Source organism: Pan paniscus, chromosome 8 (genome assembly GCF_029289425.2).
Source record: "Pan paniscus chromosome 8, NHGRI_mPanPan1-v2.0_pri, whole genome shotgun sequence".
Classification (NCBI taxonomy): domain Eukaryota; kingdom Metazoa; phylum Chordata; class Mammalia; order Primates; family Hominidae; genus Pan; species Pan paniscus.
Window position 1 is genome coordinate 127,301,137 of NC_073257.2, and position 14,826 is coordinate 127,315,962.

General features: G+C 31.8%; 1 protein-coding gene across 6 annotated transcripts in view; it reads left to right on the forward strand.

Annotated features, from left to right (window-relative positions):
- The window catches only part of ATRNL1 (attractin like 1), an 857,023-nt gene that overhangs the window by 333,361 nt on the left and 508,836 nt on the right, over positions 1-14,826 (forward strand). For all 6 annotated transcript variants that reach the window (XR_008619833.3, XM_034931565.3, XM_034931566.4 and 3 more), the window contains one exon: positions 184-236. Coding sequence is in view for 5 of the 6 variants with exons in the window: in XM_034931565.3 (XP_034787456.1) it covers positions 184-236 (53 nt within the window). In the remaining variant the exon portion in view is untranslated. The remainder of the gene's footprint in view (positions 1-183; positions 237-14,826) is intronic.

The following is a 14,826-nucleotide window of genomic DNA, read 5'->3' on the forward strand; positions in this document are numbered from 1 at the left end:
AGCTTTCTACAATTAATTCAAATTTCAAGCACATCTTTCAAAGATGTGTTTCTGAAATTTCAAATAATGGTATAGTTTTAAATATGTTTTGATGTAGAATATAAATACTTTTTTGCTTGAAGAAAAACATGAGGCTTTTGAATTGCATTGTTTAATAGTAAATGAGTTTTTGTGTTTCTGCAGATGTGACTCTGAAAATCGCTATGTTGGTAATCCACTTAGAGGAACATGTTATTGTAAGTATATGTGTATTCTTCATTTTAAATAATTGGTGCATACTATTAGTTTCAAATAATAAAGGTCATCTTGAATAACTAAAATTGTCATGAATATCTTGCAATTTCTATTTCTTAAATTTTATAATACAACTTTACGTATATTGCTAAGAAATATATTATCTTAATTATATTTGGTACATTTTTTCTACTCTGAACAGTAAAATAGCAATAGATTTTATTCTGAACATAGAACAAAGTATAGAACTTGAGTAAACTCATGTGATTTTAATGTAGTCCTTTTCATTATGATGGATTTTTGAAGAACTTGAATTTTATAATAGATATTTTGCAGAATTTTGGGCATTACTAAAAGGCTGCACTGATTTTGTACCAACAGATGCTTTCATTGGGTACTGATTATATGGTAGGTATATATTTAACTTTTGTTTTGTTTTCTGAGATGGAGTCTTGCTCTTGTCACCCAGGCTGGAGTGCAACGGCACAATCTCAGTTCACTGCAACCCCTGCCTCCCAGGTTCAAGTGATTCTCCAGCCTCAGCCTCCCAAGTAGCTGGGATTACATGTGCCCACCACCACGCCCAGCTAATTTTTGTATTTTTTGTAGAGATGGGGTTTTGCCACGTTGGTCAGGCTGGTCTCGAACTCCTGACCTCATGATCCGCCCACCTTGGCCTCCCAAAGTGCTGTGATTACAGGCGTGAGACACTGCACCTAGCCTATCTTTAACTTTTAAAGAAACAGCCAAATGCTGTTTCCCCAAATGGTTGTACCATTTTACATTCCCACCAGCAGTGTATGAGAGTTTCAGTTCTTCCACATTTCAGAAACTTTTTTAGAGTTAGTCCAAGTTTTAGCCATTCTAATAGGTGTGTAATGGTATCTAACTCTCATTTTAATTTGCACTTTCCTAATTACTAATGATGTTCAGCATCTTTTCATAGGATTGTTTGCCATCTGTATATTTTATTCAATGGAGGGTCTGTTGAAATCCATTGCCCACTTTTTAGATTGTTTTTATATTAACAAATTTTCCACATACTTCATTCTAGATACAAGTCCTTTATCAGATACATGACTTGCAAATATTTTTTACTAGTGGTAACTTGTCTTTTTATCTTATTAACACTATTTTCTTGAAGAACAGATTTTAATTTAGATGAAGCTTGACTTATCAGTTTGTTCTTTTGTGAAATCTTAGCCTAACAGGTCACTGTGATTTTCCCCAGGTTTTGGTAGAATTATTATATTTTTAAGTTTTCTATTTAAGTATATGGTCCATTTTGAATTAGTATTTGTATATATAGTAGGTGATGGATTGAAGTTCTTTTTTTCTCCATGTAAATATTTAAATGTTCAAGCACACTTTATGTGAAGACTATACTTTAATCAATGAATTCTTGTGCACCTTTGCTGAAAAACACTTGTCTGTAAATGTGTGGGTCTGTTTCTGGACTTTTTTCTGTTTCTTTAATCTATTTGCTTATTTTTATGCAAACGTAGCACATTTATAATTAATGTGATTTTATAAGTCCTGAAATTGGTTAGTATTTATTCTCCAACTTTGTTCTTCCTTTTCAAACTTGTTTTGACTACTCTTTTTTTTTTTTGCATCTGCAAGTGAATTTTAGAATCTGCCTTTCAATTTTCAAAAAAAATGCTATAATTTGTTTTGTGATTTTGTTTAACTTATAGATGAATTTGGGGAGAATTGGCATGTTAACTATAGTGAGTCTTTGGAATTATTGTATTTTTTATTTTTTCTCAATTCTTTAATTTTTACTATTAATATTTTATAGTTATAACTGTACACATATTTCACATTTTTGTCAGATTTATCCCTGTATATTTTAAATTTGTGATGCTATTGATAATGTTAGCTTAAAATATTTCATTCCTGATTGTTTCTGGCATTTATAATTGATTTTATATTGGTTTTACATCCGTAGCTTTGCAAAAGTCACATTTTACTTCTACTACCATTTTTTGTTGACTCTCAGAATTTCTACACATACAATGTTTTCTGCAAATAATGGCAGTTGGATTTCTTTTCCTCTTTTGATGGTTTTCTTTCTTTTTTCTGCCTTATTGCTATAGCTAGCACCTTTAATAATGTGTTGAAAAGATGTGAACATGAAAGTATTATTGTCTTGTTTCTGATCTAAGAGGGAAAGCATTCAGTCTTTTATCATTAAATATGATGTAGGTTTTTGCTAACTGCCTTTATCAGATTAAGGAAATTGCCTTCTATTCCTACTTTGCTGTACATTTTTTATCAGAAATGGTTGTTTATGTCCAATGCATTTCCTGCATTAATTTATATGATTATCAGAAATTTCTATTTTACTTTGTTAATATAGTGATTTTAGTATTTTTAATTTAATGAACGGTATACAGTATAAGAATATACTACCATTTTTGTCCATTCATAAGTTCATGGACATTGGGATTTTTTTCTAGGTTTTGTCATTAAGAAAAATGCTGCAGTGAATGAACATTCATATGGTCTTTATGTGAACATGTTTTTATTTTCCTTGGGTATATTCCTAGCAATGTATAATTTGGTTGTATGATAAGCTTTTGCTTAACTACTTTAGAAACTGCCAAATGGTTTTCCAGAATGTTGGTAACATTTTTTAATTTATTCTAGAAAATTTTGATACTAGAAATTTCATTCCTTGACATCGTCATCAATACAACATTGTCTCTTTGATCATAGACATTCTAGAGTGTGTATAGTGGCATTTTGTGGTTTTGTTTTGTATTTCTTTAATGACTAATAGTGTTGAACTTGATTTTATGTGTTGATGCCTTGAAAGTGATTTGCTGGGTGTGTAAAATTTATTCTTTTTTCAGTTTTTGTTGCTGTTTTAAATTGTATTTTTCAAAATTTTGTTTTCTACTCTTGTTTGATATATAAAAATAAAATTCATTTTAGTATATTGATCTTATATTCATTAACTTTGGTGAACGCTTACTAAATTCTGTTTGTAGATTTGCTTGGATTTTTAAATGCAGTTAATTATATTACATGAAAATAAGCACAATTTTCTTCCTTTTTCAATATTTTTTACCCTTATTGGGATGTTGAGACCTCTATTTATGGGCTGAATCACAGTGATGATAATAGATATCCTTATCAGGTAGGATGTTTATTATAATTTATGGAATATTCCTTGTATCACATTAAGCAAATTCCTATCTTATTTTGTGACAAGGTTATATCATGAATAACTTTCTTTTACCTTATTAAATACTAAGTTAAATTAACAGATTTTCTCACGTTAAACATCTTTTCATTCTGGGCTAAACCATACTTAGTCTTAGCATATTAGTATTTGGATACTGCTAAATATTAGTTGTTTATATTTTAATTTAGAATATTTTTAGTATGAAAGAAGACGATCTCTTTTTTGTATGTTATTTTTTTCTGACTAAATGACCTATGACTGCAGTTTTTAAAAATTATTTTCTGGCCGGGCGCTGTGGCTCACACCTGTAATCCCAGCACTTTGGGAGGCCACGAAGGGCGAATCACGAGGTCAGGAGATCAAGACCACCTGGCTAACGCGTTGAAACCCCGTCTCTACTAAAAATACAAAAACAAAATTAGCCGGGCGTGGTGGCGGGCGCCTGTAGTCCCAGCTACTCCGGAGACTGAGATGGGAGAATGTCATGAACCCGGGAGGCGGAGCTTGCAGTGAGCCGAGATCGCGCCACTGCACTCCAGCCTGGGTGGCAGAGTGAGACTCTGTCTCAAAAAACAACAAAAAAGTTTTCCATTCTATATATCTTTAATTGTGGTAAAAGCTTTTAAAAATGAATTTGGAACAATTGCTATCTTCTTTTAAAACAGGAATGGTTAAAACTTTAAATAAAAATTAGGTATTTCAACAAAAATTTTTGGGTCTAGTGCTTTTTAATTGGTAGTTATTTTATTTTTTTATTTTTTGCTATTTCATAGTATTAGCTTTTGGTTTTATTTATCTTTTCTGTGGATCTTGTTTTTTAGTTCATCAATTTCAGATTTTGTCTTTAATAATTTCCTTCTCATATACTGTTTGTTGTTGTTTTGCCTATATTTGCTATAATATTTTAAAATTATCATTTTTTTTACAGAATTTATGAATTCCTTTTTTATCTTTAAATACGTAATTATTTTCTTAGTTCCTTTCTTAAGTGATTCTTATTTTTTAACTTTTATTTTAGGCTCAGGGCTGCATGTGCTGCCTGTTATATAGGTAAATTGCATGTTGTGGGGGTTTGGTATACAGATTATTTCATCTCCCAGGTAATAAGTGCAGTACTTGATAGGTAGTTTTTTGATCCTCACCCTCCTCCAATCCACAAAACATTTGTTGACTATTTTTAATTTTTAAAAAATGTTACTGAGAATGTGGCATATAAAATCCCAAATTTTGTTAAGGTATTTTTGCCCTTTATGACACATTTGATAGGGTATGGAGGCAATTTTGTTTGTCACAACAGGGGAGTGGGACGTGGGTGCCGTGGGCATCTCGTGGGTAGAGGCTAGGGATGCTGGTAAACATCCTGCAATGAAAAGGACAACCTCCCCAGAACAAAAAATTATGTGGCCAAAAATATCAATAGTATTTAGGTTGAGAAATCCTGATTTAGAGGCTTAATCAAATTTATGTCTGATTTTGGAGAAAATAATAATTGTAGATGGTTTGGTTTTCTTTGTCTAGAAGAGTCATATCATGTCTGTTAGTGTCTCTTATGTTCTTGGCACACACTGACGCTCAATGTTTAGATTTTAATTGATCAAGACTGAAAAGATATAATATTCTGCCAGGCACAGTGGCTCACGCCTGTAATGCCAACACTTTGGGAGGCCGAGGCGGGCGAATCACCTGAGGTAGGGAGTTCGAGACCAGCCTGACCAACATGGAGAAACCCGTCTCTACTAAAAATACAAAATTAGCTGGGCGTGGTGGTGTGCGCCTGTAATCCCAGCTATGTGGGAGGCTGAGGCAGGAGAATCGCTTGAACCTGGGAGGTGGTGGAGGTTGCGGAGAACCGAGATTGTGCCATTGCACTCGCACCTGGGCAACAAGAGTGAAACTAAAAAAAAAAAAAAAAAAAAGAAAAGATATAATATTCCAATTTCTTCTTCATGTTTTGGTTTGAATACTTCGGTAAAAACAAATTTTCGCTCATCAGCTGTTTGGTTGCTTATTGCTACAGTTCGCATAGGAAAGGCATGATAAATGTTACAGTTTTTCCCTGTATTTTTTATTTATTCCCTTTACTACTTTTATGTATGTATTTATTTATTTAAAATTAAAAGTTCGCTCAATATCTTTCAAAAATGACAGTTTTTGTCACTAATGAACTTATAGATCCATACATGTTTTAATCCGTGTGCAATTATTATTCCTACTGATGCTCAGACTGTCCAATTACTGTGTCATTTAAATTATCTTTATTCTCTAGCTTTTCCACATCATTTTTGTTTTTCTTATTTCAAATATCCTGGATTTATTTTATAGGGATTTTTTTCTTTGATTTTTTAAAATTAGAAATTCCTCTTTTTTTGAGCCTTTAGTTTCTTTTATCTGCCAAAGGAGTAACTAGTTACCATTATGAACACATTATGTAATCTCTATTACAAACATACTAATGTTTAACCCTTTTATAAAAACTAGCATAATTTTTCTTCTATGTCAATGTTGTCCAATACAAATATGATGTGAGCCTCATATGTAATTTAAAATTTTCTAGTAGCTTCCTTTAAAAAGTAAAAGAAAATGAGTAAAATTAATGTTAATAAAACCTTTTTTAGCTTAACACATCTAAAATTTTTTCATTTTAATGTGTAATCAGTTTTAAAAGTCATTAAGTCATTAATGAGATATCTTACTATTTTGTACTAGTGTTTGAAACAAAGTTTACATTCCATACTTACATCACATTTTAATTCAAATCAGTTACTTTTCAACTAGTCAATAGCCACATATGGCTAGTGGTGACCTTATTGGACAACTGTTCTCTAGATTACATAGGATCCCTGCGTTCTTTTAGAAATATCAGAAGCATAATCATAAAGCACTAGGTGGCACTCTTGGTATTGCTGTGAGACGTTTAAAGCTTAATATTTGAAAGGAAGTGATGCTTAAAAAAGAAAAGGACAATAACTCTTGTGATAATGTTAATAGAAACTATTCTAATTTTCAAGATTAGATAGAAATTTAAGATGCAAGTCCACACTGTAACTTAAAGCAATTGAGTGCAATGTGGTATTAACTTAATTGAAAGTAATATGTCAGCAGTTGTAATCTATTTACTTAGTAGTTTTTCAAAGTTCATTTTAAAACCAAAAACCAAATATATTATAAAGCATGCCTCACAAAGGAGGGAAAACGTTCAAACAGTGTTAACTAATTTTATTGGCCCTTGTAAACATTGAATTACTCAATATATTTTTAGTAAATACAAAAAGTAGTAGTCATAAAGTATCACAAAGTAGTATAGTTTTTTTTCTTAAATGCTTTCTTTTAATTGTAATAACAATTTTAACAAAGAAAACCTTAAAATGAAAGACTAGGCTGTAGAAATGCTATATAGATGATATATTTCAAAAAGTAGAATAAGAGTACATAAAGTCACTTTCTGCAGTCATTTACTTTATTTCACTATTGTGCTAATTCTTTAAATACATGTAATTTGCAATGCTCACACCCCTAATTATTGTGTTTTAATATACTTCCAAGTAATTGAACACTTTTTATTTCATCTTTTACTCTTTAAAAAATTACTGTTTTATGTTGAATTTCTTTTATTAGAGTTTCTTTTATTTAGAGTTCATGGTGGAATTTTGTAGTAATAATAAACTACCTATTTTGAGAGTAGGAAATTTAAGTTGAAAAAGATGACTTAAAATAGTATGTCAGTTTAATTACTTAAAATAGTATGTCATAGAAAACAATGAAACCAATTAATACTTGAATTGACCCTTATATTTAATGGAATTATCCTGGTTTTTGTTCTAAAACTGAGTAAAATAATTTTCCTGTTATAAACTGAACATTTTGTTAGTGAATGTTTTATATGACTTTTTAACTATTGGCTATATATTGCTATTTAAGTAGGATCTGGCTGTTTCATTTGCACATGGGGCAGAGTGACCTTAATAAACACCAAGAATCTAAATTCTTATATTTACCAGATTGCAGATATAATGGGTTGAACAGTATCTGACAAGACATAAATGAGTCACATTTTTGGCATTTTAACCTTGTTCTTTGATTCATCAGTATTTTTATTAAATTTTCTGAAGTCTGTATCCCCGTACTTTTAGATTTTTATTTCAGAACTATTTACTCCTTTAGCATAGTCCAAAATGATGGATAATAAACATGATTGTAAGAAAATTTAAAATAGCTAAAAGGAAAAAAATTGCTATTAAGTTAATGTAGAAGAATGATGAAAATTTATTTGACTTATATATTTTACAATAAAAGTGTTACATTATTATTTTCATGTAAAATCATAGACTCACTGTAAAAAATAATAAAAAAGTTTAAGGAAGGAAATAAAAATGTCCATAAACCTTCCACCAGGTCCCCCAAGTTGAGCTGTGTAGTATGTATCCTTCGTAAGGGTACTCAGCTGAGTGGAAGATTGAGAGCTGATATGCTGTACTTACCTTTCTCACTAAGCCATGTACCCTAGTGTGGGGCTGTGTCTGCCTTGAGCCAGAGATATATAGTTCTTCATTTGTGTGTAAAATGTTGAATGGTCTACTGAAGGGACTGCCTGCCTTCTAAATAAATCTCTGCATCATGTCCTGAGAATGATTTTATGTCATAGAGGTCATAACATGCATAATATTATTATTGTGAATGTTTTTCTTATAGATATATAGCTCATTATTAGCATTTAGTAAATAAAACATAGTTTTTCCCAAACTGGAAAAGAACAACCACCGGACTTTAAAATTATGATCATACTAGTTAACATTTATTGAGAACTTACTATACTAGACTGTTCTCAGCTTTTTATATGTATTAGCTTATGTAATACTCAAATGGGAAGGGTATGCTTATTATTCCCATTTTATAGATAAGAAAACAGAGATAGAGAAAGCTGAACTAATTTGTATAAGATCACATAGGAAATAGTAAAGGCAGGTTTCAACCCTCTTAACCATTAAAGAAGTGGAAATTAGTGGTATATGTAAGCAAAAATTTTTATATGAGTGAAATAAAAACATTATGCTGAAGGAAATAAGAGGATCTAAATAATTAAAAAATCATATGCCATTTTTTCAAATAAGAAATATTCATCCAAAGATATCATAACTTCCCAAAATTGATATAAAAATTTTATGTAATTCCATTATAGAATTTCATTCAATTTTTTCTGAAAGGCATGCATTCCAATAAATTACCTTAAGGTTCAAGTTAAATAATACACTTTTAGAATATCCAGTTAGATTACAAACAGGAAGAATAGTAAGAAATTCCTACTTTAATAGATATCCAAACAAACTGTAACTCTAACTGCATCCACTGGCTCCCAAACTTGTATTAGAATATGCCACTAAATCAATGAACAAGTTGGAGTATAAGATTAAGTTCCTGATAATTTGGGAATTTATATGGTACTATGGTTTGAATGTTTGTTGCCTCCAAAATTCATGCTGAAGTTTAATTGACATTTTAACAGTATTAAAACCTGGGACTTTTTTTGTGTGTGTGACGGAGTCTCGCTCTGTCGCCCAGGCTGGAGTGCGGTGGCCCAGTCTGCAAGCTCCGCCTCCTGGGTTCATGCCATTCTCCTGCCTCCTGAGTAGTTGGGACTACAGGCACCCACCACCATGCCTGGCTAATTTTGTTTTTGTATTTTTAGTAGAGACGGGGTTTCACCGTGTTAGCCAGGATGATCTTGATCTCCTGACCTCGTGATCCGCCCTTCTCGGCCTCCCAAAGTGCTGGGATTGGGACCTTTAAGAGGTGACTAGGCCATGAAAACTCCACCCTCATAGGTGGAATTTGTGCTGTTATTGAAAGGCAACTTCAGTTCCCTCTTGTTCTCTCTTGCCCTTTGGCCTTCTGCCATGGGATGACACAGCAAGAAGGCCCTCACCAGATGCCAGCTGTTTGGTCTTCTACTTTCCAGCCTTCAGAACTGTGAGCCCATAAATTTATATTTATTATAAATTACCCAGTATGTGGTATTTTGTGGTATTCTGTTATAGCAGCACAAAACAGACTAAGACATATGGCAAGTCATTTTATTTGTATGTCTTTAATGACTTAATTTGCTTGTTCTTAGATATCTCAAACTTTACGAAGATTATGGCTTTCGCATTTACTACTTTTCTCTCTCAAGTACTCTATCCCCAGCTAATATTCCAAACCTAACAAAAATGACTCTTCCAGATATCACAAACCTTTTGTTTCCATCCTAACACTTACATAGTATAAAATTATCTCAGTTGATTTCTGTTTTTAACTTGAATTTAGGTTTTTAAGTAAAATGAAATTTTACTAGAATGAAATTCTGTGAACACAGTACCTTGTTTTATTGGATCTCCATACTTAGAAATCTGTATGACTCATAACAGACCTTCAGTTATGTTTAATGGTAGTAGACTCATGTAAGTTATTAATACATAAGTGAATATACATTTGTTTTAGCTGTATGAGCAAGCATTTTTATTGTTGGGGTACTTGAGCAAAAATGTCCAGAGATCATATTGTAGATTATCAAGTAAAAGTTGCTTTAAGTTTATTACGGACATAGGGTAATACTATTATATCACTGAAAAACTTTAAGTATCAGTCTTTTATTTAAAGAAAAAATGAATTTCAAGGTTTGTTTTCTTCATTGAACATTTCTTTCAAATGAAACTAAATAGATGACCATTCATCATTGCAGGATAATTGAAAGTTTAGTGATTTTGAGCTATTATGAAGTAAAAAAAGGTGGCTTCTGAATAGGTCATGGCATATTATTAAAAAATCCCATAAATTAGAAAAATTAATGTATGACATTGGTGATAATCATCCATTCTTATTTATTTGTTTAAAAAATTTATTTGTAAGACTGAATGAATTTAAATGTATATCTTAGGTCATACAATTAGTAGTTTTCAGAGTTTGGATTACAACTGTGTTTTTTCTATGATATGATATCTAGCAAATGCTGAACCTACAAAACTTGTGCAACAGATTTTACTTTTGAAATTGTTCTAAATGTTCCAGATTCAGTAGAAATTCTTAATAATTTTAAGCATGGATAGTACAGTTGAGCAAACAAGGAAAAAACTAGTATTTATTAAATATTTATGTACAAAACAATTTTATATTAATAATTTCAGTATTCCCAAGGGTGACATATTTTTTCTCATTAAATTACTTTCTGGAGGATTCGACTGTTAGAGCTTGGAGAGACTGTCATTTACTTGCGTTTACTGACTTGTGTTTATTCATTCTACATTTATTTATTGACTAGCTACTTTGTTAGACTCCATGGATAACAAAGTGAACAAAATGGTTTTTCCTCTATTGAAGCTTATACACTACTAGAGAAAATAGATATTAAACCAGTTATATGATTTTCATAGGTGTGATTTTCGTAAGAGCTCTGAATGAGAATTATAGAGTTTTGGGAATGTATTTCCAAACTTTATAGAGCTTTGGGAATACATTACAAGAGGGCCTGACCTAATTTGTGGGATAGGGAGTAGGTGAGGTAAGGGAATGATTGAGCTTTGATTTGAAGAAATGATTTGATAAGATGTGATAGTGTGAGGGTAGATAGGAAGAAGTAGAACCAAAAAGGACAGCATGTACAAAGGTTCGTGACTAGAAAGAACATGCAATGTTTGAGTTACTAAAAGAAAACCAATACTGAAACACATAGAATATACAGAGCAAAAATAGGAAGCTTATGAGATCTGCAAGATCCAAACAATGCTATGCTTTATAGAACATGTAAGATACGGTCTTTATCATAAGAAAGATAGGACGCCATTGAAGGGTATTTAGAGGAGAGAAAAATGTTACATTTTGCTTTTAAAATAATCAGTCTGCTTTCAGTATGTAAAACAGCTTAGTGGCGGCAATAGAGCATGAAAGAGACCATTTTTGGTTTATTTTTTGAGGCATGTTCCTGGAGCTATCTGTAAAATATAATTACAGCACACTGAGACTATTAAAATACTTGTACTTTTATTCACATGTGTTTTTATCATTTACTAAACAATTGTCTAAGTTTTCAAATAGTTGTATTTATAATCGTACCATTGTTTAAGCGTTTTTGGACTCTTGATATTGTTGTCAAAGTCTGTATGTATCCTTTACAGACTCCTCAGGATGGCTGGCTATAAGATCATAAACATATGTTTATTAACAAACATATGAATATAAATAAACATACATATGGGAATCTAACTTTTGAAATCCTTCAGAATTCATTCAGAAATAACTACAGTGAATAAGGCAGTGAAATAACTTTATCGAATGCCTTTATTTTATCAGACAGTCTTCTCTAAGGCAAATACATACTCACACAATTACATTTAATTCACAGAGCAGTCCTATGACATAGGCTGTTTTTTCCCTGTTGTACCATTGGGTCTCATTAAGCTTAATTAACTTGTATAAAATAACCTAGTTGTTATATGGGAGATTACAACCAAGATCTCCTTAAATGGTATAGATGATGCTAAATTAAAACTGAAATGCAGTATTAACTGAATCATTAACTCAGTGGAAAAGCAAATTATTAAGCTGCAGTTTGTTTCTTAAATAATTCACATATAAAATTTCAGAAACAATTCAAAATTTATATCTAAGAATTCTTCTTCCCCAATAAGTTGAAATTTACATGAGCAGTGCCATTGATACAGCATATGCAAATCAGGCTTATTTTTATTTGTTATCCTAACATGCCTGCCATCTTGCATCTCAGATATAAAGATATTTCCAATATACACCTTGATGATTTTTTTTATCACTGGTTACTATCTTCTTAAAAAATACATTATTTCCTGCAGATTTTGTTGCAAGAGTAAAGCAAATCTTAAATATTCACTACTTGCTGTTCATCATCCCAAGCATGTAATGTACTCAGAAACTTTCTTCTTAGTTTCTCTTTCAAAATGTCTTTTTATGCATATACATTTTAGTCATCACTTTCCACCTAATCATTAGTTTTTAATATCTGACTTCTTTAAACATCTTGTATAGGTTAAAAGCCTTTTCTCTTTATATATTTTTGCTTAAACTCCTTTTTCATGCAATGTGTTTTACTCATCAGCTAAATTTAGTATATAATTTGTTCTTGTAGTAAATAGCAAACACTTTTTTGCACTATGGCTGCTAGACCAGTATTGACTAAACAACCTTAAAAAAATCAACTGCTGCATGTTGAAACTTAATCCTGGGCATATTCTGGTCATATAAGACTAGGATGAGAGACTGATTATCTTGTATGTTTTTGTTAGCCTATATCTAAGAAGTTTGTGTATTAAGAATGAAATATGACATTTTTGGAGAGAAACATAACTACAGTTGACCCTTGAACCCCCTAAGGTATAGAGGCACCAACCCCGCATGTAGTTGAAAATCTGCGTATATCTTTTTACTCTCCCTGAACTTAACTACTAATAGGATACTGTTGGCCAGAAACCTTACCAATAACATAAACAGTTGATTCACATATATTTTGTATGTTATATACATTATATATTGTATTCTTGACAGTAAAGTAAGCTAGAGAAAAGAAAATGTATTAAGAAAATAATAAGGAAGAGAAAATATATTTAGTATTCATTAAGTAGAAGTGGAAATGGATCGTCATAAAGGTCTTCATTCTCAACGTCATCATGTTGAGTAGACTGAGGATGAGGAAGAGGAGGGGTTGGTCTTCCTGTCTCAGAGGTGGCACAGGTAGAAAAAAATTCACATATGAGTGGACTTGCATAGCTCAAACCTGTGTTGTATAGGGTCATCTGTATATCAATCTAATTATTTAATATGTAAGTATACATCATGTGAAAAACATGTTGAAGATCAAGGATTAAAACAAAGAAACTCTCTGAACACTGGTTTACATTTTTTTTGGCCCAATAGTGGAAATACTGCATGTTCATTCTAGAAAAGAGATAAATAAAAATAAAAATAAAAATTACTAATTTTTCTACCTAGAGAAAATTGTTGCTAAATTGTACTAGTTTTCCAGTCATTTATTTATGTATTGATACTCTGTGTTAGGGTGAGTAATGCACCCCAAAAGATGTCTACATCCTCCCCAGAACCTGTGATACATACTTACCTTAAATGATAAGAAGGAGTTACATATGCTTAAACTAAGGATTTTCAGAGAGACTATTCTGGACTATCCCGGTGTACTCAGTGTAATAACAAGTATTCTTATGAAAGGGAAGTGGAGGAAATTTGACTACAGTAGTAGGAGATGTGATGATGGAAGCAAGTGGAGAGATGTGAAGGAAGGGACCATGAGCCAACAAATGAGGACAGGCTTTGGAAGCTGGAAAAGGCAACTTTTACCATACATTGATTATTCTTATATGAAAGAATTATTATTAATGTGTTTACCAAATGATGATTTTCTATTTCATCATTTCTTTTACATTATTAACTGTAAGGGAGAGCTGTTCCTTCTCCTTCCTCATTAATTTGTTTAATTATTTATTTATATCAGTATGAACTCATGGATATCTATTTAATTTTATGATTTATAAGAAATTACTGTCATTATTTATTTTGTAGCTGAAATTGTTCCAGATCTGGTCATTAAGATCCCCCTCAATTTGGCTTCTGTGTTTTTTAACATGACTCCATCATTTGTTAAGTGCATCCTTATTTTCTAGCACTACAAGATATTTCGGGCTTACCTTGTACTTTCCCTCTTCCATCCCTGAAATCAACTAGTTCCCATTTCCCCAAGATGCCATGGTTTCTTATATTGGAGAATAATATTTAGAAACCAAAACTGGGGATTATATATGCTCATTGGTTCTGGGGTTTTATTCTTTCTTTCTTTTAAAAATTTTATGGGTTTCCTGACCCATGCACTAGGGTATAACAATGGTATTACCCGATACCTTGTCATTAATAACATCACCTGTGAAATACCAAATTCAAATATCTTACACCTTTAGTCCTTCTTGCTCACTAAGTACTAATGCCATAATTATTCAAACTCATTGAAATTTGTAATTCATTAACCCTACTTGTTTTCTCATTTTCACCCTTTCCTAGTGCCCTGCTGTCTTCTTTTATACCCTTAACCATGTGAGGTTTTACGCCATTATAGTCATCAGTCCTTAGCTAAAACTGCATATTTTCTTCCCACTCCTGTTTCTTCTATCTACTTGTGTAGCAAAATCCAAACTGGTTAACCCAACTCTTCACTACTCTGTGTCCGAACTTCCTTCACCCTCACGTTGCTGGGGGGAAAAAAATCATATAGCTGTGTTGACTGGTCTTGAGCTTTATCAAAGGAAAATGCAAAACTACCTGGTGTTTTTCCTGCATTTCCTTTTTAATACTCTCCAAATAAGTGTTTTAAAACTTCATCTCTATTCTCAAAC